This window comes from Argopecten irradians, chromosome 11 (assembly GCF_041381155.1).
Source record: "Argopecten irradians isolate NY chromosome 11, Ai_NY, whole genome shotgun sequence".
In the NCBI taxonomy this organism is placed as follows: Eukaryota; Metazoa; Mollusca; class Bivalvia; order Pectinida; family Pectinidae; genus Argopecten; species Argopecten irradians.
The window spans coordinates 28,103,393-28,131,345 of NC_091144.1; the positions used below are offsets into that span (position 1 = coordinate 28,103,393).

General features: G+C 32.1%; 1 protein-coding gene across 3 annotated transcripts; it reads left to right on the forward strand.

Moving 5' to 3' along the window:
• Nucleotides 1-1,026: 1,026 nt before the first annotated feature.
• On the forward strand, nt 1,027-27,733 carry LOC138335188 (uncharacterized). Of its 3 annotated transcripts, XM_069284167.1 has the most exons (24): nt 1,027-1,185; nt 2,547-2,702; nt 3,424-3,568; nt 4,831-4,965; nt 5,902-5,983; nt 10,132-10,207; nt 10,523-10,593; nt 10,811-10,889; nt 11,598-11,716; nt 12,607-12,737; nt 13,402-13,466; nt 13,824-14,005; nt 14,486-14,601; nt 15,630-15,786; nt 16,345-16,365; nt 19,075-19,155; nt 19,451-19,651; nt 20,066-20,218; nt 20,780-20,905; nt 21,372-21,567; nt 21,990-22,094; nt 23,071-23,161; nt 24,665-24,707; nt 26,844-27,733. In XM_069284167.1, the coding sequence occupies exons 1-24, from the start codon at nt 1,131-1,133 to the stop codon at nt 26,850-26,852; spliced, it is 2,595 nt and encodes an 864-aa protein (XP_069140268.1). In that variant the 5' UTR covers nt 1,027-1,130; the 3' UTR covers nt 26,853-27,733. The 3 variants fall into 3 exon arrangements, with proteins under 3 accessions (XP_069140268.1, XP_069140267.1, XP_069140269.1); XM_069284166.1 differs by lacking the exon at nt 24,665-24,707; XM_069284168.1 differs by lacking the exons at nt 16,345-16,365; nt 24,665-24,707.
• Nucleotides 27,734-27,953: the final 220 nt, after the last annotated feature.

Consider the following 27,953-nt stretch of genomic DNA (forward strand, 5'->3'; position numbering starts at 1 on the left):
GGTCGATTCAAACTAAGGGGAGATAACCTAGTAAAGAACTCTGCTGAGAAAGTCTATCAACAATTTAGGGTCTGATGGCCAGTCTAGTAGTTATCCACAGGACCCGAGTTCGATCCGTGACAGAGACAGTGATTCAATTATTATAAATCCTGCATTCTTTATATATCAAACTTTTGCGTCACGGGTATTTGCTGTTTGGTTTAACTGGATGACAAGTGTAAGGATCCTATTAAAACAACAATAACAACACTGCTGTATATATGTGTATTCATGATATGTCATTTGGCTGTCATGGTCTCAAATGAAGTAGCGGGGTAACCAAAAGGATAAAAGGATTTGACACAAATAATAACTACTTATGAAGCCATCTCCTTACAGAGTTACACACATGTAGGTTAAGATAATTTATAATTAATTAAGTTTTCACAAGGCTATAGAGCTCGGGTTCGTAACAATGATAGAGTTTCCATATAATTGATATATGTATGTTTCTGTTGTAAACCAATTAGAACACAATTAACATATACCAAATGTCAAGCATCAGCTTGTCTCTAAAGTTTTGATTTTGGTTCGTCAAGTTTCGCAAAAATGAAAACTTCTTAAGATTCGTTTAATAAAATCTCTTATTACATGAACACTCATATAAGATCATCATTTATTGTTATATGAATCAACTTCAAAGTCATAGGTATAAACCAGATTTTACAAAAATGTACTGTGAATTAAAAATCATGCAATTCAGAGATTTAAATAGATGTTCAATGTCACTGATTTACAGATTTAACATAAAGTGTTGAAATCGAATGTATTAAATTAAGAATAAACTTTCAATTTGATTTTTTGTGCATGTGTACGTTATTTATTTATTTATTTATTTTTTTTTTTTGTATTTATGATAATTTCAGTGTATTTTACTTATATATACTAACCATACTGCATAAAAGCACATGTCCGGAAAATAATACCGTTATTTGGTTTTGAGTATTAGAAAATCTAGGTTGTCTAGACGCTTTAAAACGGGTAGCTCTCTTCCGGTCAAACATACAGCCGATTAAGATCAATTAGGTTTTGGCTTGCCTAGTAACGTACCTAATGGCGAATCAGTGAAAAAGGTCCAATTTACCGCCAGAATGGACACCTCTAAACAACCAACTCGGGTTCTAGACAGAAAGGGATACTCTGCAGGTAATAACGAACTGCATAGCACAGCTGTCCCAAAGTTTAATTGTTTATAAACTCTTTCCAAATGCGAACATATACGTGTGTACATGAACATTTAATTGATGCACAATGTATAACGTTTAAAATGAGAGCACAGTGCACATTTGCACACTGTATCGTAACCTTCCACTACTGTAACATGGCTTAAATTCATTCATATGTGCTTGTGGAAGGCACATATGTTCATTGACCAATACGGTAAATGTACTGTAGTGTACATCACTAGATGTACCGTGCCTACATTTTTGTATATATGCACACATGTAAAAATGTACAATGAGAAAGTCGAGTACTAGGTCGATCGTCAGTTGATCCATTGTAGCTATATTTAATGTGATTGATCGTGTTTTCCTTTAATTACTAGTTTCTAGCCCTTTTATTGGAGTGAGCACCATCTTCAGGCACAAGCTAGTGCTGCTTAAGTATAGATATATATTAATATAATAAAATATATACATATATATTTAAAGCAGTAGCATGATATTTTTATTAGGGCTGGGTATTGGAAGAGTTAAAATGATACAGCAATATACAGCATGTTTACGCACGATAATCAATTTGCAGCTAGAAACTGATGTGGTATATCATTGTATAGATCAAGCCCTAATTTTCATATATTAATGTATCTATTTTAGAGTTAGAACTTCAAGCACCGGTGTTTCAATACACTATAGCTGCATATCTTCTGGTTGAACTGAACATTTCATATGTTATTTACTAAGTTTACATTTTAAAAACATAGCATACTTTGCATGTGTGTACATTGTTTGAACTGTTCATTTGTACAGTAGTAGATAATGTAATTTCAACAAAATCTTGTTCATTGATAAAACTTTGAATTCGGTATATTTATTGTAGGTTTTGTCCCTTTACATATATATACAGTGAAAAGAAAGAAATTCTTATTCATTGAAGGAAAGGTTTCGATTAATGACTGAATTTATTTTATATTGTTTTCACATTTACATTATGATATGGGAACCGCGGTGGCCGAGTGGTTTTATGTCTCGATATATTACCATGAGTCTTCCACCACTGGATGTGAGTTTGAATCCCATGTGGGGCAGCGGTTGCCAGGTACTGACTGCTGGTCGGTATTTTTTCTCCGGGTACTCCGGCTTTCCTTTACCAAAAAAAACTTGCACTTCCTTACATGACCCTGGCTGTTAATAGGAAGTTAAACTATTAAAACCAACACTCTGTATTAAGATATATATGTAGTGAAAACAAAATCACTTCATGGTCAACCTGATTTCATTGATGTATAAATGTACATGTATATATAATTTTGATATATATCTTGCATATGGATATCGATGTTACAGTGAACAAGTTTGAGTTGATGTGCCTTGAGAATCAGGCAAAAGATAATGGTCCCAATGAAGAAAGAACAAGACTTTCCTTTCAAGTTCTGGATGATCTTATTCCCAAACTCGGAGTCTACACGCGTATCTTCGCCAAGGTCAAGGATGACCTCTTCGGTAATCCATTTATAAAAGTTTAAATGAAGTTGCAGATTTATTCATGAGAAACATGACAGTTGCTTTATACTAATTTACGTTACACATTTAACTCTCTATTAAATTAATGTTAAATATGCAAAATTATACTCTCTATATTATATTGCTGAAGTTATTAATATGAATGTTGAAAAGCTTCAAACTATATATATAATATCAATTTAAAAGAAGAAACAGAAACAAATTCATATTACTGTTAATGTGGAAATTTACGCTAGGGAAATATTTCCGCTAATTGATCATGGTTAAAATTCCCCTGAGTATATTGAACAATTGTATTGCTAAAAGTCTAAAGATGCAGTGTATACATGTATATATATTGCAAAAATAACAACTTTACCACAAAGTTTTTGTGCTTTCAAAATTGCAAATCACAAAATTTATGAAATCCATGATTGTACAGTAATTAATTCTCAATCTGACAGTTTCTACAGATCCCAAATTGATGTTGATAATTCAGTACAATTAACCATTAATTAGTCTCACCATTCCATGACTATAACATCATTTTTTGATATGATTTATGTGACATATCATATTTACTGAGAGATGGGACTAATCGACGGTAAACAATACTTTACCCTGTATTAGTCTTATTTATGGTTTTGTGTAATACTTTACCCCATATAGTTTTAAGATCTTAAATCCTCTGCATTAATCTTCTTTATGGTTTTGTGTCCAGCTTCTGTCTACAGTGAAAACCTGACGACAAACAAAGATGGCAGCATTACACAGATTCCCTACTATACTCAGGTCCGACGGATTTACGATGAACACGACGATAAGCTTGACGTCGTTACAGAACAATTAGATATTGTTAAACAAAGGTATTGTTATTTTGACACTCATTAAACTTAGATTGTATGTGACATGTTAATATTACTGAAGCCAACACTTTATAAATTGCCATTACTATTTATATTTACCTATAGTTATAAGAGAGAGGTTTCTTGGTATTCTACCAGACAATTCAATCTAATTATCTCGGCGACATTATCTTCTAATGAAATGTGGCAACAAGTGTCTGCTCTTTATTATCAAGAATACAAAATGCCTGTTATAATATTATTCTTTGGATGTTTCTTTCCTAATCTTTGTGTCAGGACAGATATACACGGTAAATCAAATTCTCCCAACGATGATCAATTCTCTTAGGATTGTATGATTTTGTTCCTTATCAGACATGTCATATGACTGTTATTATATATGGCCTCTGACTGACTGAGATGTACAAGTGTACTGTGAGGCTGAGAGACAGTCTAGTCAGACTGATTAATTAATTTATTGATTTATTTATCTATTGATTGATCTTTTAATTATTTCCTTGGTTGATTGACATATTGCAATAATTAATTGATTAAGTTATTGAAAGATTCATTTATTTGATCATTCATTCATTCAATTCATTCATTCATTCATTCATTCATTCATTCATTCATTCATTCAAAAGTAAAATTATAATTAATGAGACTTTTTAAAGGTGCTCCACCACCGACAGAGCATAAATTATATACATCATTTGAACAATATTTGGTGTTTAATCGTGTATATATATGTCTAATTAGCACAAAAAATAATATAACATAATTCATTTTGCCTTTGGTGCATGCGCAACCAGTACAGTATTGTACTTCATTCCATATAGGATATAGTGCCACAGATTTTTTTCGGGATGCAATTAATTATTTTTCTTATTTTTAACTTGAAGTAAAATTAGAAGCTCAAACTTTTTAATGGTGGTAATGGTGTAAAGTAAGTAACTTTTGTAACTGAAGAAAAATACTAAAATCGTCTGCTCCTGTTTTTGATGGTGAAAAAATACCATTTGTCAGCGGTGGAGCATGTTTAACTGAAGCAATTTATTGCCATTTGAATGGGCAATCAAAACTATAAGCATCAATTTTCTTTATTATATTATTTCATTTTAACAACTTTGATTACTAATAAGATGCAAATGGATTTTGCATCAGGCAAAGCCTATGTATAACCATTATAAAAGCTGCAATATCTTTTAATGTACACAAAAAGTTATATTTAAGAAATCTGCAGAAAGTCTTGTATATTTGGACAATTATATTTGTATTTTCAGACTATTTGAGAAGCATAAACAACTGGAAGAGAGCCAACAAAAAGGCGCAGCTCTGGAAGAAAAAATCGAAGAACTAAACCAGCGTCTTGTCATGGTGGATGGCATGCTTACTGATAAAACATCAGAAATTGTCAGGTAAACCAGTACTTTGTTTGTGGTGTTAGGGAGACAAGTACTATGTCTGTAAAGCATAGTTTTGGCATTCTAGCAATAAATATAAGAATCATTAAAGGCCCATTACCTTTCAGGAGCAAAATATAAAGGTTTCTTAAAAAACATTTATAACATCAGAAAATGCATACCGATGACCTAAAATAAGGTTACGACACCAAACATATGCAAGATTTACTGCGTTATATATGAAAACAGTGGAGAGTCAATTCGCTGTTTTGCCGTCTGGCGCAGTGATAGTCAACTACCGCGCGGTATTTAGGATGATGGCGGGAAACATAATACGACCCGCGTTATGAAAATAAATACTTTATTTATTTTAATCAAATTGTTCAGAAGGTGATGATTATTGTAGTAGTAACGGTAAGTTAATAATTTTTAAGACTCTACAAAATTATCTATCTTGTTTTACATTCCCATTTTAAAAATTAAAAGCCGTTTCGGTAAGGTAGTGGGCCTTTAAAAGAACCAGCTTGCTGCTGTCTGATGCAAGGTCTAGACATTTCAAAGTTAAAATTGAATTTTTTATTGAAACAGGTCAAACTAAAGAACTGGTTTCATTAAAAAGTACAATGGAAATATGTAATAATTGTTATTTTCCTGTATGTGTATCTTATATACAATAAATTACTGTAGAGCGGGTGAATTTCACAATTATTTTAGATAGTTTTCCAGAAATCTGCCAATTCAAAACACTTTCAAAATATTTTGAATTTTACTACTGTCATGCAAAGAGCTAATATTGCATTGAGGAATTGGTGTATTGTGATTTTTTTTTTTAGAATTCTATAAAAGAGGTTTTTTATGATTTGTAGAACAGTTTTAAATTAAATAATATTATTTTGTAAATTTTCAGGTTTTATATAAACAACCATTAATGCCATATATTTATTTGTATAGACTAGAAGAGGAGCTTGCTGATGAGCTGGAGAAGAGTTCAGAAATGCAGGCTCGATTTGAAGGAGATATAGAAGATCTTAAAGTGAGTAACTTTCACTATTTACTGATATATAGCAGTATTATCTGGAAAAATGTGATGTACCAGTACATTTGTTTATTTTTTCTGGGGTACTCCTCAAGGTATTATTGAACTATTTGTAATGGGGTCACGGTGGCAAAGTACATGTACTTAAGATGTCCCAATATATTACCACAAGCCCTCCACCTCTGTGAGTTCAAATCCAATGTGGGGCCTAGCCAGCTAGGTGCTGACCGCTGGTTTTTCCCCAGGTGCTTCGGCCTTCCTCAACCAACAAATCTGGCATGTCCTTAAATGGCCTGGCTGTTACATGTAATAGCTTGTTATAGTTATAAATCCTAAAACTGTTCCTAACACTTAGTTTGCTATGATCAGTTTCTATCAGAACTTCAATTCCCATTGTATCATTGTGACCTGATGATATAATGAACAATTATACTTTGCAGACTGACTAGGAATGTAAAATCCTAGAACTCTCTTTAATACTGCTCATCAACGCAGAACTTACTTTAATTCATACTGCTCATCAATGCAGCCTTCAAATACCGTACATTATTCCTCAAAACTATCATGTACATGTACCATCAAAAATGTTGTCAAAGTGGGTTTTTTTCACGGGTAAAGCATTTCATGGCTTTTACTCACTAAAATGGAAAAATTAAATTGTAATCACTTTGACAGCTAAAATTTCACAATATTGTAAAAGTGGTGTTATATAACTTCAAATCCTCCAGAAGAAGGAAGGGTCACTGATGTAGGAGGAGGGGCACTAATTACAGCAAATACAGTATTATAATAACAAATTCAATCTAGTTTTAATCAATAACAGATACTGATTTTTTGACACATATTACTTTGTCAAAAAGCATTACTGGAAAGATAATAAGGAAAAAAAATCAATTAATCATTAGAATTTTGAAACCTTTTTGCCAGTGGTAATTTAATTGTGTTTCTGACAAAGATGCATGGTGCATCCTAATGATTGATATCCCTAATGTTTATATCCTTTGAATGCAATTGGTTTTCAAAAGGAGTTTTATTAAGACCTTTTTTCAGACAAAATGCTATCATCTCCATTTTGTGGCCATGTCATTAATTTTCTCTCAGATTTTTTTTTTTTAATCTTGATGTGTTAGGTTTCCATGAAAATTGATCAGCTCCTGAGAATGTACTTTAAATGAATTGGAAGTGAAGAAAAGCTTAAGTGCTATATTACTGCATACACCATATCAATGATATTGTATTCAGCAAGAATTAACGATCAATCATTTGTTGTTTGCTGATAGTACCATATCAAAGTCAAACTGAATATTGAACAAAATTAATAAAGTGTCTATTCCGTCTTTGCATATTACAGAGTTAGCTCCCTTGCTGGTAGGTATCAATTGTTACCTACGTCATTATTTTGTGAGCGCAATTCACATCGCTTTCTACAAAAAGTTTGATGTTACGCTTGCAAACACATGATGTCACAATCAATACCTACACACAACGGCAGATAACTCTGTAATATACAAATACAGAATATACATTTATACAACATATATACAAAAAATGAAAATAACGACTAACTCAAACCGTTAATGTTTTCGCTCTTCAGATATGCATATTTGTATGTTTTTTTTTGTTTTTGTTTGAGGCATATATAGAAATACTAAAAATAAATGACATGATAATGCATGTAATAAAATGCTTGTATTTGTATTTAATGACATCATAGGCTATTTGCTATAATTGCTATCATGATGGCTCCTGGTACATAATGTACTGCACATTGAACATTATAATTCAATTGTTTTAAATACTCAATTAGGCGTTGAAACTAAATTATTAATAAGGGAGACTTTTCTACTTTCCCTTCTGAATAAGTTTGTTGGAAAAATATGAATGATTTAATAATTGCAATTAATTATTATTTATTTGTCAAATTTTATAAGATAAAAAAAATCAACAGTTTTGAAAAACAAATCTAAAATTTTGATTTTTAATCAAAAAAGAATACAATAATCATCTAGAGTTAAATCAGAGTTTGATTTGTCAGTATATGAACTTTGTCATCAATATCTTGACATTTGATTTTGAATTTGAAAAAATCCCCACAACCATTTAGAGTTAAATACTTTTGATTTGTCAGTGGATGAACTTTGTCATAAATATCTGTCCTGTACTCTTGAACCAGGAGTACAATGGCCTATCTATATAAAGTACATAGTGTACTCAGTTAGATTGACATTTTATGATAAAACTTGAGTAAAAAATAATTACACAGCTTTTGTGTCAATATTATGTCACATTGTCAACAAGTTGCTGTATAAATGTGATGTAGAGATCTCAGAATAGATTAATTAGTTTACGGTACAGAGGCTTGCCCTATAATTACGTTAGGTTGTGGAATCTGATCTTAATACAATGAATTTCGAAGCTAATGATGGGAGACTAGCTGTATAACGTGATTGTGTATCTCTCCATGTTATTGGTTTAGCTGTCGAATCATGGTTTATGTTGTTGATAAGTTATCAAGTCAAAATCGTCAGTGAACTTGAAATATTAATTCATTTACCCCTGAATTTTCATAATGGACTGTTCTGGCCTTTGATTTAGGGGAGTCTAAATGTGTCCACGGGGATGAGAGATTTGCATTGGAAACACTTGTATGACATTTGCTTTAGTACATTTACTTTTTGGTTGATAGCTTTATAGTTTAAATGGTGGTTAACAGTGCAATACTGGGGTCACAGTGGACACATTGTTTAGGTGCATGGGTTAAACATTTTAGGAATAGCCCTTCACTATGGCCAAGTGGTTTATGTGTCCAACATTCTACAATTAGCCGACATTCACCACAGTTACTGAGTGGTTAGGGTGCCTGATATTCTATAACTTGATTAACTTTCTCCCTCTGGGCATTGTCGACTCATGAGTGATTATAGGTTCTCTGATATTCTATCACTTATATGTAAGCTGGGTCACACTCTAACTCCAAAAAACTGGCTGAGTGGTTGAGGTGTCTGACATTCTACCACCAGCCCTCCACCCCTGGGTAATTGTGGCTTAGTGGTTAAGGTGCCTGCCATTCTACCATTAGCACTTCACCTCTGGATTAAGGTGGTCGAGTAATTCCGATGTCTGCCGATCTACCACTAGCCCTTCACCATTTGGTCACAGCCACGGCTGAGTGGTTAAGGTGTCTGGTATTCTACCACTAGCCTAAGGGGCCTCCATCTCTAGGTTGGGCTAACTGAATGATTATGGTTTCCCACACCACTCACTGAATTTTCACCTGATTTAGCCGTGGAAGATTTTCTTTTCCAACCCCTAGCGTATGACAAATTGTGTGCGCTAACCTTTTAAACCTGAAGACAATTACATGACGTCATGACTTCATATGATGTGACCGTGGTATGTATTGTCTATGATGTCATCAATATTGATGTTCAGACGATGGAACCATGTTCATTTCATGCTGAAAATGCTTCATTTTAGGGAAGCATCTCTGCAATTTCTTTTGTATATGGGAGAAATAAAATCGTTCCCTACCTAAGAGGGTGTGACAACAAAATCACAACCCTCGGGGGAATTCCTGAATATCCAGCCCTCGGCAAGCCTAACGTCGGACGTTCATGAATTACCCCTCGGGTTGTGATTTTGTTGTCACGCCCTCATAGGTAGGGAAAGAATGTATTAATCAAACAAATCAGACTGGCACTCTATCTCAGAGTCGTAAGTTTGAGGCCCAGGTGAGGCAGTTGTCATGTATAATGGCCACCATATAATTTTGTTTTTCTCCACTCAAGGTCTCTGGGTTTTTCTCTAAAAGCCACATGTGCAAAAATGTCATATGAAATTAGCTTAACTTAATTTAAAATATAATGAAAAGCTATTACCAGATAAGAGCTTTACAAAGAAACATATATATATAATCATAGTAATCAAATTTAATTAAAAATGTATCTTATTTCATTAAATTTAAATAAAAGACAATTATATAGCTAGCTTTCTGTAACTTAAGTACTCATTATTTGGATGAGCAAAAAGAAATTTTATATGGAAATAAAAATATTAATAATTTACGGTTAATAAATTTTCATAATTTAGATTTGTGTGATTTAATGAACTATAAGATGAATTTTGAAAGTTATTGATTATTTTAGGAATCCCTGGATGAAGCTCATGGTGAAATAGAATATCTCTCTCGCTACAAAAAAGGCTATGATGATTTGTACAATGGTAAGTGTACAAGGGGAGGTAACTCTTAATTCTCAAGATACTGATATAAATATATTTGAAATGAAAAATGATGTCTTAATCCATGTACGTTATCATCATAGTTTTATGGTAAGCAGGTACCATTATGTTGAAATCTGTATTATTGGAAAGAAAAAAATGTTCTTGGGAGAATAAATTTTGTTCCACTGTTTATATTAATAATCAAAAAAAATTTTTTATATAAAGTTGGTCAGGATTAGTCAATATCTACCTTGCTTTTTGGGCATTGCAATATATTCATCAGCATACTTTTTTTTTGGAACTATTTTTTGACAGCATTCCTTGATCAACCAGAAATGGATGAGCTGCCCAAAAAGAACCATCGCCCTGTTATATCTACAAGGAGGGTGAGTTGGAAGATTTAAAATGAGATAAGGTGTAGATACATTTAAAAGTTTTTAGAGAGAGTTAACTAGATTGAATTTCTTTATCTATAATGAGTGGTCAGTTTAAATTGTTTGCTAATTCATGATTCATTCATCTGCAACTCCATTTGTCTCTTGATGTATTTCATTATAAATTATAGTAATTAGATTCATGACTTGAATCCTTTTGACCTTTAAGGCTAACCTCATGACCAACATAGAGGCTGCTCAACGACTGGAAGAACAGATCATGAGTGTGATGAATACCGCTGTGGAAGGTAAGGATAGCAAACAATGTCAAGGTCATTTGTAAAAATATCTACAATGTCAAGGTCGTTTTTAAGGATATATACAATGTCAAGGTCATTTTTAAAAAATATCTACAATGTCAAGGTCATTTGTAAAAATATCTGTAATGTCAAGGTCGTTTGTAAGGATATCTACAATGTCAAGGTCATTTGTAAGGATATCTTCAATGTCAAGATCATTTGTAAGGATATCTACAATGTTAAGGTCATTTGTAAGGATATATCTTCAATGTCAAGGTCATTTGTAAGGATATCTACAATGTCAAGGTCATTTGTAAAGATATTTTCAGTGCCAAGGTCATTTGTAAGGATATCTACAATGTCAAGGTCATTTGTAAAGATATTTTCAGTGCCAAGGTCATTTGTAAGGATATCTACAATGTCAAGGTTATTTGTTGCAGATTAGGATATCTAATATATCAAGGTCATTTGTAAAAATATCTACAATGTCAAGGCCATTTGTAAGGATATCTACAATGACAAGGTCATTTTAAAGGATAAGGGTTTATGAACTTCAAGATCATCAATAAAAGGTATTCTATGAATATAAGGTTACAATATGTTTTACTTGTTTAAGTAAACATATCTTTGAAAGTGTATATATTAATATTGATGGATTTCAAATGACTAATGCTATTTTCTATTAAAAGTTTTGAAGAAAATTCTTTACAATTTCAGAATTTGATAAATTCCTTGAGGAACATAAGGAAGAGCTTCAGAAGATTGAGATTCGCGATGATCTGACGAATGCCGAGTTTGAAGTCCAGGAAATGGATATTGAACAGGCCGACCAGGAGGTACTGTCTTTACCAAGTGTAGGCCCCCCCCCCCCCCCCCCCCCCCTAGCCCCTCCGGACAAAAGCCCCTTAGGATATAGATAATTAGGAAAGTATGTTTAATTACAAAATATTTCTATCATATAGTGTCATTATTATATTAACATCAATATGATTTTTTACATTTTTTTTATGGGATCATTAAATCAATTTATCAAAATTTTTAGTAAAATCCCAATAATTCAGTAAATTATTACATTGTGTCTTATTTTGAACTACATGTATATTTGAAGAAAAAAAACTTTACAATAAATTTTTTTTTTAACTATATTTTTGAATTTAATCTTTAAAAATGAAGGGGCTTTTGTCCTCTATTTCATTAGTATGGAGGGGCTTTTGTCCAAGGGGCTTTTGTCCTAGGGGCTTTTGTCCGGGGGGGCTTTTGTCCGTACCCCGTCTTTACCAATATTCTATAGCTGCCAGATTTAAACCATCTATAATGTAATGTTTATGTTTAAAAGTGAAGTTTGTTCTGCATAGACTGCCACATATAACTGCATTGTATGAAATCATGTCCTACTCAGCAGATCGAGCTACCTAGTTTGATTAAACAATTAAGTTATTATATACTTAAGCTATTAACATGTGAATAAAAAGCATTACTTTCTTAAGTTGTAAATCATAACTATAATAGGTTAATAATAGTACCATAAAACTATTTTGATCAGCGACTTATAATCTTGTGATGTACTTGTAATTGTAACAATTTCCCAGCGATTTACTTGCGTAAATTGTTATTTGCTAGTGAAATTTGCAAAATTAAATCACAGTTCATGAAAAGTTAATGAATCTGAATCTTTATTTTGATTTTTTGTTGGTAATTTATGAATGATATCATTGATGAAATTCAGCTTGAGGCCATGCAGGAAAGGTTCAGGAACACAGTGGGAGACATCAGTAATGAGCTGCAGCTACTGAAACAACATGGAACTATGCTGATGGAACAGCTACAGACCCTGGAGCAGAACAAACCCACACTTGCGTGAGTAAATCTCCAAAAACACAAACCAAAACTTGCATGAGTCAATCTCCAAAAACATAAACCCACACTAGCATGAGTCAATTTTCAAATACACAAACCAGCACTTGCATGAGTCAATCTCCAAAAGAACAAGCTCTTAATTATAATGCACATTTTCATGAGTCATCTGAAAAAACTGTAAGGTCACACTCCCACTTTTAAGGGAAAAAAGTCGTTACTTGTACTATGGAAAATATGGTATGCACAAGGAAAAGCAACCCCACAACCTTACAGGTCAATGTACAGAAACACAAGCCCACACTAAGCCTGATGTATTTGATTAGTTTTTTAAGGTTTATAAGACTTTAATGATGGAATTACATAATGATTCATAAACACATACTGCATAGTTGTTTAATAATTCATCTTGCCATTGTTAAAGCCACAAGAATATAATACTGAACCTATTCTGTCACGACTTTCATCTAAACTAATATGTACAGCAGGCATGGTTAAACCATCATGTGCTGTAGCCAATTTGTACAGCATAAATACAGCATACTTATCCATAAATAAAGTGCATCATCATGCTAATAAAGATACATAGTATTATATATAATGAATGCATGCATGTGTGCTGCATTTTGGAAATCATACAGATATAAACTTTATTCATATTTTGCAGAAAGAGAAACAGAGAAAGATCCAAATTTTCTGATACTAATGTCCAACCTGGCTTAGGAAAATCAGGTAAGACATTCTGTTGTCTCATAAGCTCAACATAATAAGGTCAAGGTCATCCAAGGAGCAATGACATATCAAAATCATTGCTGAAATATCATTAGTCCAAGGTCACTGTATTGCTACTAGGCGAAATCTCACGACACATGATTGTAAATTTAATGTCATGATCAATAGTTGTATACAGGTGTTGCAATAACGTTGTTAACAGGAAATAATTTCTAAAGATCCGAATTATTATGAATGAAGCCTAAATTGAATAATTCATGTTGATGGAAATTGCTTGCATTAGATTTCATGATTATATTATGATTAATTATTGTAAAATGTATTTTAATTTTAATGTTGAATTTTGATCTCCACCAGACTCCATTTTGTCTGTTGGTCTACATGATGCCGAGGGTGACGAGGAGGGAGATGCTGATCCCTTTATTCCCCAGGAGCGAGTCTTTGCTAAGTATGCAGCCATGCTGTACACCTCCAATAACCTCGGGAAATCCTTCGATGAGTTTAAGGATGCCAAGTTCTGTGCCAGCTGTGGTGAAAAGGTACCAAAATATTGTTAGGACAAATAAGACTTTTTCATATGAGGATTTTACAACATCTTGTATTCCTGAGGATACATACTATATCTCTATATATCCTTCAAAAAAATATCCTCAGTAAATGAATTATGAAAGAACTTTTTGCTGCATCCAAGATTTATAAGTAAAATGCTTCAATAGACTTTGTGCATATAGGATCAAATATATTTTATCTTCTGGATGAATGCATACAAAATGTATGTAGCAATAAAGTTAAATCCTGTTCTGAAACTTTCTTGACATGCAAATTTTGATTAACAAATTTCGCATATTATATGGCAAAATATGAGCTTTAAAAATCACAGATTCAAAATAATGGTGAATATTGTTTTTCAAATATTAGAGATTATAATTAATCAGAGAAACTGTTTTCCTTGATCCTCATATTTTTTACTTGATGACCTAATTTACAGGTTTATAATTTCAATATTTCTGTCATTGCAGACTGTTATTTGTCCACATAAATTGCCTGGTGTCGATAAAGTGATTATTCTACCTCACAACACAACACACATCAAGATCACACGACCAAAGGTCCGCATCAACAAGGAACTCATCGAGTAAGTCTGTTCTGTATTTAACAGTTCACAATTAAATAAAATTTCACTTCAAAATTTTGTATTTTTGTCATGCCCTTGTAGTTAAAAAGTGCATTCAGTATTTCTTAAAATTCTGTTGCATAGATCTTTTATTTCATACAGTGGAACTCGATTAATACGAACTCGAAGGGACCGAGATAAAACTTCGAGTTATCCGAGTGTTCGAATTAAGCGAGTTCTCATGTCTACTGACTATCTCTTTACTTGGGATATATAGACTAGTTTCATGTAGTAAAACGATGCGAAAAAGAGAGATGTCAAAATCACCGATGGTAGTTGCAAAATTATAACAAGAAAATCTAGATATATATTTTGAAAAGCCGCTCTACGGGCAGATGTATGAAAAAGAAATCGGCATTTTTGGCGATCTCGTTGTCCAAAAAAAATCTCATTTCGAGTTATACAAACGTTTTATGTATGATTTTTGTCATTCTGACCCATAATTTACTTCGTATTATCCGAGTTCTTCGAGTTTTCCGAATTCGAATTATCCGAGTTCTTTAAACAACTATAAAGAGGAAAATCTGCCGGGACTGTCAAAGTACTTCGTATTAAGCCGGGTTGTCGAATTAACCGAGTTCGTATCAACCAAGTTCCACTGTATATCACATTTCGTTTAGATGTTAACAGGGGATAGCTTTTGTATTGTAACAATTATTTCTAATTTGTCTGGTTTCTTGATTGTTTTTTATATCCAAATCCCCATTCTTATTATTAATTCTCACCATTTTATTACCATTCTGTAGGGCAATGTTCATAAATTTCCAAGTAGGTTTTTCAAAAATGTATTTGAAAGTGCAAAATCATAAAATGAAATGTTGTATTTGGAAATCCTAAAAACTGTATGTCATTGTAGATATTCAGACATTGCTTTAATTCATTCACCCCTGGGAACACATTTAGGCTCTTCTAAATCAAAGACTAGACCAGTCCATTATGAAAATTCAGGGGTGAATTAAGACATATTAAATCTACGTATATTTTGACAGTGAGATGATGAAGCCAAGGAGTCCAGAACTGTCGTTTGACATGCCATCGACTGCCGCATCTTATGGTCGTCATCGAATGGACAGCAGTGTGATGACCATTCAGACTCCAGCCACGTCCAGAGAGAGTCCAAGCTTGGTGGGCAGTGAGGCTCATATGGTAAATACCACAAATATGTGTCCAGTCTATAGGTGTTAAATGTTTTACTCTGTTAACTTAGTTTAAGGAATGATTTTTTTAGTTAATTTTGGAAAGTTCTAAGAATCCGACAAAGTTGTTTTTTGATGATTTTGATTAAAAGCATAAACAAATAACATGCAATAATCTGGAAATTAAAGAAAACATGTTTTATTAGTTTATTTTTTCAAAGTTTGGGTACTCATTTTAAAATATATTTTGCATTATGAATAATCTCTTATAGGAAATATGTAGAATGAAAAATAATTTTTGTTGTTGTTTTTTCATTTATCTACATTTTTTTTTATCTTCTCCAGTTTTGAGTTTTAAATAGAAAGGAAATATTTTCAAAATTTTGTAACGTATGTATTTTCTAGTAAATATTTTTCCACTTTTTATTCTGTCATGGACCATGATATAAAAATAAATATAATTAAAAACCTTTGAATAAGATAAAAAAAAATCATTTGACTCTAAAGGGTACATTTTTTGAAGAATTTTCTCAGAACTATATGCTATGATGCACTGTTTGCCCTATAGGATGGTTTTACTGGGAGGCCAGTAAGTATATACCGGTAGATACAGAGTTTGTGGAGCTTGTTTTATCAAACAGTACGCTATTTTAATTCTGTTGTCTATATACATGACCTTGCCAGTATGTTGTGGACCTGATGGCTTATATGTTAAGATTTTGATAAATGTTTGTGAATATTAAAACTTCAAGGCAAATCAGTTTTAAAAAATCTATATTTGCACTTTTTAAATTTGTAAAATGTAGTATCAAAAAATTATAAAATGTGGACTATTTTGCCATTATGCTGTACAATACATGTATATGTTAATTTCGATTTTGATAAAGGTTTTCGAATATTAAAACTTCAAAGCAAATTTTAAAAAGCTACTCTATATTTGCAGTTTTCAAATTTGTAAAATGTAGAATTGAAAAAAAAATATTAATGTATACTAATTTGCCAGTATGCTGTGTAATTGATTGCTTATATGTTTAAACTTTGATAAAGGTTTGTGAATATTAAAACTTCAAAGCTAATTTTAAAAAGTTCATAAAATGCAGTTTTCAAATTCAAATTATTTAATGAACACATATTTTGATAAAAGTGTGAGACCTATTATTTAATGCAGGTAAGGAACATAATTTTTAAGATATGAATTCTGATTTAATATATTTGACAGCTACTTTGCGTTTTTTGCTTAATACGACAGACAAAAATTACTAAATCTTTGTGAGTGTGATTAATAAAAGTTCTTCTGAATCAGCATAAAAACATCATACCTTAAAGATGCTCCACCGCTGACAGAGCGTAAATGATACTCATCATTTGAACAATAATTGCAGGTGTTTGATCGTGTATATGTTGTCTAATTAACACAAAAAAAATGATATATTTTGCTTGTGGTGCATGCGCAATCAGTACTTATATAGTGCCACGGAATTTTTTCGGGATCAAATTGATTATTTGTTTATATTTTTAACTGGAAGTAAAATTAGAAGCTGAAACTTTTTAATGGTGGTAATTGTGTAAAGAAACTAACTTTTGTAACTGAAGAAAAATGGTGGAGCATCTTGAAATTAGTGAATTTTAATTGAAATGAAATAATTCAGATTTTTGTGAATAGGGTAATTACTATAAAAGGAATCCTAACATGACAAATTAAAGTTGTTTTTTTTAAATCAAATGTCCATGTTTTCTTGATCTGGTAGACAAATATTCCAAAAAAATATAGATGGCTGTATTCAGTCTTTGCATATAAGGCACTAAAGGTATAAATCTCAAAAGTAGTGAAAATTAAGGAAAATTATGGGGAATCTTAAGGGAAATTGTAAGAATTCTAATGGGGCTAATTCACATACCACGTGATATCTGATAACGTTTGTGTTGGACTATTGTTTCGTTATATCCCAAGCTTACATCATTTCAGCGGGAAGATTTGTAACAAAGAGTGACATTCCATCACCACAGGAGGTGCTAGTCTAGCACAAATGTTATCGGGTATCACGTGGTACGTGAATTAGTCCCATTGAGAATCATTTAATGTCCTGCATTAACTGTTAGTAAAATTCACACAATAAAATCATGCAGATAAGGATATTACTTTTAAGTTATAAAATGCTTTCAACAAGCTGTATGCAAGCAATGGGAAATAGGAGTATGTTTGTCATGAGAAGTTATTCTGCTAAGACCTGCCAAAGTTTAATCAATTGATCAAAAATTTCTCATTTCTGTTATTTTGGAAAATCATTATGCAAACGTAATGACAATTCTGAAGTTCTGTTGAAAAATGGATTGAACACTATATGTTTGAGTGCAAGTATTACATACAACTGTAAGCAATATAACTGCTACTAATTTGAAATAGTTTCTTTTATTTTTTTCAAGCCAATTGCATTGTTATAATATAATTAGTGTCTTCAACTTTGAAAGTTTAATTTTTTCATAATGATATTCATATATATTTTGATTAAAGTGATTCAGAAACTGCTAGAATTGGGCGAATTCAACCATAATTGTTAATCACTATTTTATTACATTTTAGAAAAAATAGTTGAAATGCAATGTTATGGAAAACCGTTTTAGTCTGCTATATGTGATGGTTGCAGTATTATCTGATCAGCATTTTTTACAAGTTTAACTTGTCTAACAATATACAAATGTAAATTTTAAATTAAACTGATTAAGAAGTTGTTAAAAAGAATTCAGCAAATTTAACTTATATTTGTTGTTAATCACTATAATTACATGTTATTATATTCTAGAAAAAAAATTTGGAATTTATTTTCTGCTGCAGCAACAAATTTTAAATGTCTACACATGCTACCTATATTGAGGTTTATTGTAGTCTCGTTACTGTATTTGGCCCATTAAGCACGTCCCCCTCTCCCCTTTTTGAAACCTCAATTTCATTCACCTCAAAAAAGTATGCATGCATGCTGAAAATATCACACCCAAGTCTCTTTATTTGATTTATTTTGAAAATTAATAGATGGTTTATTTTGTGCAATGATTTTGCAAAACGGTAATCCACATTTGTTCATATGAGTGCCCCTTTATTTCCTTTAATAATTTAACGGTCCTGAGCACTTATTAGGTCAAATACAGTATAATATGTAATGTTGGTAAAAGTAGCAATATCAACGGTCACGTTGTATTCTGGATAACACTGAATCCTGATAAACTATTTCTGTATATTTTGCTAAGTTATAATTATGGAATATTTTTTTCGAACTTATATGATTTAATTTATTCTTTTCAGCAACACACAATGCACAGACTGTTTGACGACTACAAGGACAGAACTCACTTGGAGAGGAACATTCCAAGACAACTCTCACTGGTAACATTTTACTTCAAACCTAGCTGATGTCACTCAGACCAGTATGTTTGGTCAGCATTTCAGTTTGTCCTCAAAGACAGACAGGAAGCTGGCCTCACAGTTATAACGTCAGGAATCAGTACATCTGTATTCCATAAACTAAAGATACATACAGGTCTCTTGCGAAAAGAAATCTCCTTTAATGATTTTGTTTGCATTGATTGGCAGAATATTTCATTTCATAGCTTAGGTACCTACCTGACGTAATTTATGTACTTTTTATTACTAATCTTAATAGCTGATATTACCTCTTTAGGATAGAACCTTGTCTACAGTGGAGCAGTTCTGGGCTTACATGATCTGGACGGATGAGAACGGAGATGAGAATGACCTTCATCATTCCACCTTGGACCATGTCTATCTTTACATGAGGGAGAGATACATTATAGAAGACATCATGTTCTTATGTGCTCATGACTTCTTGTCGTCTGTGGCTGAGTTTGGAGTCACCAATAAGGTGAGGGCAATAAATAGCATCTAGTGTCTGAATATAGGAATCTGTATTTAATAAATAAATATAAGGGTGAATTTTGTCAACCATTGTCTGTCTTTAAATTAGAAAAAAATCAATAAATTAGAAAGAACTTTTAAAATATGATTTAATTTAATTGGAGTCCTTCCATAAAAACTTCCTACCTTAATGCTTAATTTATTTTAGCGTTTAATCAAAATAGTATTAAGTGATATAAAATCAATGGATATCCGACATGAACTGCAGTAAGAATTAAATTTAATTAGTTTCAATGTTAACTGTGCTAAGAATTGATAATTTTTACTTTCAATTCATAAGACAGTTACATGTAAGAATAGTCATAAACCAAAACACATAACAAAAGACTGAATAAAAGGATATTATTTTTTCCTCTTTCAGACAGTGCAGGTGTTTGGCCACATTCTAGCAGGTAACTTGGATGGGGCGGTATTCCGCTACGCCATGTTGATGTCAGATTTCATTCAGGCTGTGGAATGGAAGGAAGTGGAGGATTTCCGAGCATTTGCCTCAGTTGTGTACCCATTCTTAGGGGTAGGTCTGGGCTATCTGTCGGAGTTATCTACCTTTGTATATGAATATTAGCGAAATGGAAATGAAAAACAAATATCAAACAACAAAAGATTGTTTCCATCTGTTCACATTAAATTTCATTATAGAAATATAGGCAAAATATCTGTCACAAGAATATTGATGTAAGAGCAAAAACTATAGATGATGTAATTGTTGGTGGGAAATGAATGATCCCATTACATTTCATCCCTTTCTGCAAACTTGTGACAGAGAATGGTGTGAATCTCATCCATATATACAACAATGAATGGCACACCTTGCTGGGCTCAGTTTTATCATCATATTTTTTCTTTATTATTCCTTATCTTCAAAAGCTTATTTCAAAGTTCTTTAATTTCTATTACAAGTATACTGCTTTTTGTTGATAATTAAAGTTAACAAATTCCTTCAAGCTAATGAATTCTGATGAAACTAAACCCTGCATAATGTTCATAAGGCTAATTGGAAACTCAAAGATAAGCACAAATAGGGAGTACATGTATCACAACAATATCTAAAATGATAGCTACATGATGTTTTTAGGAAGACGATGTGGAGACACTACAGATGAGTTACACCTCTTTCAGCGAGAACAGAATCTCAGAGCAGCTCGTCTGCCAGTTCTTGATGCATCTTATCCTGAAGTACAGAGAACCCTGCTTTCAGGAGGTGAGGAATCTGATGGAAAGTTGTCTTATAACCATGCAAGTTTCCCTCTTTCTTGTTTTATAATACAAGCACTGGCTAGACTCTTTCTCATTCTCACTTATTAAGTTTTGTAAATTTTGGTCATCATGCATTTTATAATTCATGTTTAATTTGTAGTAAATGAAATATTACTCAGTAAGAGTCATGAAAAGCACTGATTAAGCTCAAGTAAGTTATTTAAACAAGCAAATTATCTAATTTTATGATAGATTGCCTTTGAAAACATAATGACATATGAAAATATTCTTTATGCTAATATTCATTTTATTAGTGAAAGCTTTAATCCCCGGGGGTTTATCAAAATTGGTTATTCTTAATCACACAATGAATATATTGTTTCATTTGGTGGGTAAAAATCTGTGTCAATGACCTGTGTCATTGCATGATCATCATGCTTGCAAATAATTTGTGATTGAACATCCCCCAGATGGAGCACAAGATCCTGCCATTCCAGACTCAGGAGAGTGGCCAGCCTACTTTGAATGAAAAAGAATTCAAGGATGCGATCGATGCCATTGTACCATTGGCCAGTGACAAACTTAGAAACAGACTTTTCTACGAGTCGGAGAAAGCCGTGAGGATTGATGGATTCCAAGGGAAGGTCCCTATCATGAGACTATCACGTATCCTTTAAATGATTGCGAAAAATATATGTTTACATTATTACATTATCCTTATGGGTGTTTTTACTTTACCTAGACTTCCTCTTGTCAATGAGGAAGTTTTTTTTTTAATTTGTTAAGAGGATCGATGCTGAATTCTTTTTTTTTTAAATACAGCTTAATAAAGATATGTAGTAATTAAACTGCATGGTTTTGAAGTTGGGTGTTGCTCTTTGTAATTTTCAAAATCTCTATGATTGGTCAGGATTTTTTACTCCTGAAATGCCTTTAGCTTCACTATGACATAGTCAAGGAGTGGATGTCATGACAGTGATACTAACCCCTGGGGTTTCGAGTCCTGCCAACATTGAGTTAACCAGGTTTGACTGTACTGTTTTTGCTATATCATTGTAATATGTGTATTAGCCTTGACCACTACACAGAGATCTGTGGCTATCTATACCTACTCCAGATTGCCAACGTCACACGTGAAAATGTAGCCAATAAAGTCATCCAGTGGAGAGAAAGACCACACAGCTCTGGTTCAGGTAGGTTATCTCCCCTGCTTAGAAATTGTCTCCCCTGGATATCAAATATTAGATTTGTATATAAGCATGGACTTTGGGACCATTATGGTAAAGGTGTCTCATTGCTCTCTCAATGTTGGCAAATTAGTGGCAAATTTGAAATATGTGAGGTAGTTGCCAGGGCAGTTTCATAAATATTCTTGAAATTAAGGACTTCTTTATTAATAATTAAATATTCTCTTTAAGACAATGTTGCAGAAGTGAAAGAAGGTATCTTAAGTGAATTGGATATATCTTTTATTATCTGTTATTTTTAAGTGAATTCGATGTCTTGACGTTAAAGAACATTTATAATTTAAATGAAACTGGAGCAGGTTGGCTAATTATGTAAAGGAAATAACTTTGCCCCTGTGCACTCCGTCCCCTCCCAATCTCTAAAACATGAAGGGTCCTTAAAGTAATCTTGATGTTTATTAAGATATAAAAAAAAAAAAAAAATCAAAATATCGAGCTCAATTACATAAATAAGTCTTATAATTATTTCCAACCAGTTTTACCAAAACAATGTAATGTAGCGATTGGGCACACTTTATAGAGTTATCTCCCTTATCATTAGCTTATCACCCTTGACTAGGGTAATATTTCTGTAGGTGTATTTCCCGTGAAAATTTTCACATTAATTTTCACATGAATTTCATCTTGAAGGAAATATTCACATGAATTTCACATGAACAATTTCATGTGAAATTCAGGTGAAGAAACTGCTTGTGCATTGTTTGCTATCTATTCCTAACATCATGATTTGTTTTTTAAATGAGTATCTCCCCTTGTTTATGATAGGAATATGTCCTCTCTACAAACACAAATCCTTATTCATTCATTACCGCTGGTGTTTAGCCTTTACCCAGTGAAGATATTTTCATTTGTTAGAAATTAATTATTTACTCAATGATAGAATACACTGACGTTATCAACAAATTGTTCATTTTATTTTCAGAAAAGAAAGCCCATGAGATGCAGTTAGTGCAAACTGATGAACCCTTGATTACGATGATGTCTGTCAAGAACCTGGCCACAAACATTGCAAGGTAAAAGAACGCGTAGCTCACTATCAAACTAAACAAATCAAATAATTATGCATTAAATGAATTAAAGCTAGGATATAAATTTATCAGACATTCCATCATAGGAAGGATTTATGAAATAGCTATAAGGCATATCTATCGTTCTTTTAATGTTCAGACAAGCAAGAAAACTAATCATGATTTTTCTAAAATTTTAAATATTTTGAAATCAGTGTCAAGTAAGATAACCTTTATATCCTTTGCTATCAATTCTATCATTTCATGTTAGAACGAAAGAGCAAAGTCATATTAAATATTACATTTATACAACCATATTGTTATCATTCCATGTAGAAGAAAGTGCATGATAAAGATGTACAAAAGGGAATGAATGAACAAAGATATTCTGCAACTGACATTATCAGTGATGAATGTGTCATAATACATTTTTCTGCAATCATGTCTGCCGGATTTAGCAATAACAAAAATGTCATTTTTTGAAATTTAGCCAATCCCAATTATTCATTGTTTACAGGACGAATATGTAGCCTTGATATGATCATAATAACGCAAATGCATCTTTGATTTTGAATTACTAGTTTTGTTTACGTAAAACTAGTTTAGTTTCTAGTCTATTATCCAACGTGTATAAAAATGGAATTTGTATTGATATACAGTAGTAATCAGTGTCTTCTTAAAATAATGAACATGCACATTCTTATTGCTTCATAATATAAATTAATTATTAATTATATTACTCTTTTGCGTTAAGCTACAGTTTTCGTTTAGCTTTTGGCTATAGTAGGTGCAGTATTTGTGTTATGCGAAGTAGTGTAACGATATGAAAAAAGAAATCATAATAATTACTAATTAGTGCAGAACCACATGTACCTTATACACTATTTTTATGCCTTTTCATTAATCAATGCCAATTAATGCAAACGTTATTTTCATCCATTTTTTGTATATACTACCTATAATCAATTACTCTATAGGTAGTATATTTTCTAAGATTTCGCAGCACTTCGATGTGACTGCAAAATAGATTTTTCCTTGAAATACTGTAAATGTGGATATTTTGGCAAGTGCTTAATTTTGCGATTTGCATGCAATAACCTTTCGCGGTGTTGTTATTTTGTTATTTTAGTGATATATACACTTTAGACTTCAAACAAAAAGTCCATGCATTTACAAAATATTATGCGAGGGGGGATTTTCGCGATCAAGCGACCTTCTCCTTAACTTAAATTCCCCCTCGCATGTTCTCCGTTTACAGTAAGTAATGATTTAAACATAGCAATATCGCGAAATTTTACGTACTCGTTATATTATATTTTATTGCTTGATTTCTTATTCGTGAATTCTTTAATCTAATAAAAAAAGCCAACAATACTGTAAGTTATTTTAATCATTGATAAAAGTGAGAATGTTTCATTCTTGTATATATGTACCTTTTATTGTGTGTGATGCTCCATTCCGTCACAATGGTCGGTACACATGTGTATGTATGTGTCTAACTTTAAACAGGAGACTGGTATCCCGTACACTCAGAATTGAGAAGCTGCGATTGGTTTGTGACCTTATATGTTTTTGATATCCGTGCATGGTTCTACTGTTCAACACCCTGGTTTAGGCATATATAGTCTGACACCCTGTTTAGTCTGACATTCTTTTTAGTATATGACCTAAATATTTTAAAAGGTTTTGGATGCTATCCACTTTGTACATGTATTTTACATCCGTTTTTTATTATTTATTTCTCATGTTTGCTCAAACACTCTATCGACCCATTTCTGACATACAGTCTAATTTTCTTGGTTATTTATGAAATTTATACAGCCGAATTAAGTACGGTACATATAATTAAATGAAACGATAAACCATATGTATGACAACACTTTAATGCTTGTTCTTACGTCGTTTGACTTAGTGACAGGTTATAAATGTAAATTTTGATATTTTAAAAATTTCAAAATCAGTAAAGTTTGAATTAATAAAGATAAAAATCTAAAACATTTTTGATTAATTCAGCGGTTTTATGATTATCTCGCATGGTTTGCTTTCGTTCTTTTAAATTTTCTAATTATTATTTTTCATTTTTTTATGTGTTTGACGATTTGTTCGTCTGTGTTTTTTGTTTCTGTAGGTTAAGTTTGAAGTATAATTCTTTTTCAGGTGTTGTGTTGAGAATGAGTTACCTCATCATTTACCCACAACCACACTGTAGATAATTAGCGTAGTAATATTTCCGTCTTTGCATATCGCAGACTAGATATTCATTGTGACGTCATGTGTTTGCGAGCGTAACGTCATACCTTTCAGAGAAAACGATGTGAATTTCGCTCACAAAGTAATGACGTCACAATGGATACCTACCCGCAAACTCTGTAATGTGTAAAGACGGTATAGTGATGACATCCCACGATAGATTTTGCTTGTAGTATTTGTTTGAGATTAAATTAGTTCAGAGCCCCCTACAACGCCTTGTTCCGTTGTTTCCCTGCGATTTGTATACGATTCTGTTAGCCTCTATGACATATAATTGGCACGTTTGGCTCATTTCACCATGGACAGCTCATAGAGTGCTAAGGCCAGTTATATAATGCAGCTTTGTACTCCCTCATATACAAAAATAAATAAATTCAATATATCAACTGAGAGCAATTCTTTAGAATTAAGATGTCAAATTACAAAAGTCATGGGTACATATTGGCTTCATAATTACAAAAAATATTTATATGGCGACAAAAATAATAACTGCATTATGCTTATGTTTTACCTATCCTGAATCCCAAGGCCTTAGTGTTTCTTTAGTTGTGATACAATAGTTAGAAAATACGAGCGTTTACCCTCTGCACTAATAGGCAGTATGCACCATTTTTGTGCACAGTTATTAGAATATTGCCTACAGTAGATATATTTGATAGATTTATTTTATTTCTATTCATATATTAACCATTATAAAAGACATGTCCAAAAATCCAATTTAGTTAATAACATTTTTCATAATTCTGGTAAATAAATCTAATTACGTTTTTACTTCAACGCTAATGGTGTAAATGTTCCAATAAATAAACTTATTCAATATCATATTCCATCTGTTACGATTCGTAATGATTGATCCTTATATAGTTTTTATAATCGCAAATACACTTACGGTTGTGGTACCTTCTCTCTGTCTTTCTCCTTTTGGTGTATGTAGAAAATGTCCATATCAGATTATTGTTTCGTAAATACATCGTGCAGGTCTACGTATTGTTGTCAAAGTTTATATATGTGGAAACAATGTAATGTAATGTTCATGTAGTACACATTTGATGACAACCGTTTTGGATAAACACTTATTGTGACATTTCCTTTCGTAAGTTTTATCATTAAATATTATATTGATCAAAATCGGGTTAGTATCGACAAGCATCGATAAAAGATGTGAAGAGAAAGAAAACAATATTGCATCTAAATAGTGAACATTCTCGAATTTAAATACAATGATATGCCATAGTGTAGCATAATTTGTTTCTTTAACAGACAGAAATCCGTTATAGTAATGATACACAAGTAAAACTTCATATGAAAATTGCCCTACTTTCGGCAGCCTTTTAGTGTCTTTGGATAAAAGGTGCCTATCAAAATGTTTTGTTGTAATATATGTACTCATAATATTAATAAATCCTTATAAAACACTTATTTATATTTTTCTTAATAGGAGGACTAGGATTCGCCAGGAGAGAGTGGAAAATCAACAAGATCTCGAATGGTACAATTAAACGGTGGAAGCAGTGGGCTGGAAATCAGAAAAATCCAGTGGTCTGGAATTTACACAAAGAACGATGAGTAATGGCATAAGATATAGTGATCATAATACCAAGTATGGTCAGGAAATAAGAAACGTTTATCATCAAAAGAAAAACTTTACTCCGTAACAAGAAACGCTAATAAGAAAAAAGAATCGATAGTCAGGAATTGGGAACGTTAATCAAGAAGATACATGAATTGGGATAGTGTGTCTGAGTAAGAATTTCACAAAACAATAATTATGATGCCTACATGTGTTGTATCATTATAAAACTGATTTGATTTTTAAACATGATATAATTCATAAATCATTTTCAATCGAGATATGTTTTTTCTACATTATCATACATTGCATATGGTGCACATCATGATGTACTATAATTATAACTTAATATTATGTGCCACCTTTGCTGGCAACGTGAATATGAATTGTTTGTATATCTACGTGAGCTATCGTTTTACCTGACATGGAATACTTTTGATATTTGATTCTATAGTATGGTTACTTCATCTGAACTTTCAAAGGGTTTTACAGTATAAGATATCTCTCCCGAATGTTTTACTTACATTTAAGGATCTGTTTTGAATGTCTTTATCTTCCTGGTATGAATCTCCTGAATACTAGTAAATACATTGTATGGAGTCGCTTATCTTTCTGTGCTATAGCCTGTATTAACTGTGCATTTCATATTTCTTACAAGACTTTATAAAACATCATATTTTTGATATTGATTTTGCCTTTTGTAAACGAAGCTGACATCTACAATTTTGTATGTTGAATAAATGTTATTGTTAAGAAAATATTTGCTTTTGTTTTGATCTTAAATAATATAACTTGCGCTTATGAAAGTTTGTGAGAGATTGGATTTTATCATTTTCGTGTATCTATAATATAGTAATTCATATTAAAATTGAAATAACTGGTGTCAAATCTACGTTGCAGGAAGGTGATGAAATTATCATACAATCCCTAATGTTAGCTGACGTGTTTAGCTAATATTGTCAAAACTGATAATATCTT

Excerpts from the sequence above, each read along its gene's own strand:
- LOC138335188 (XM_069284166.1), top strand. The coding sequence starts at position 1,131 with ATGGACACCTCTAAACAACCAACTCGGGTTCTAGACAGAAAGGGATAC. Across the intron at positions 13,467-13,823 it reads ACCTGGCTTAGGAAAATCAG|ACTCCATTTTGTCTGTTGGT; the intron begins GTAAGACATTCT and ends GATCTCCACCAG. Across the intron at positions 20,906-21,371 it reads GAGAACCCTGCTTTCAGGAG|ATGGAGCACAAGATCCTGCC; the intron begins GTGAGGAATCTG and ends AACATCCCCCAG.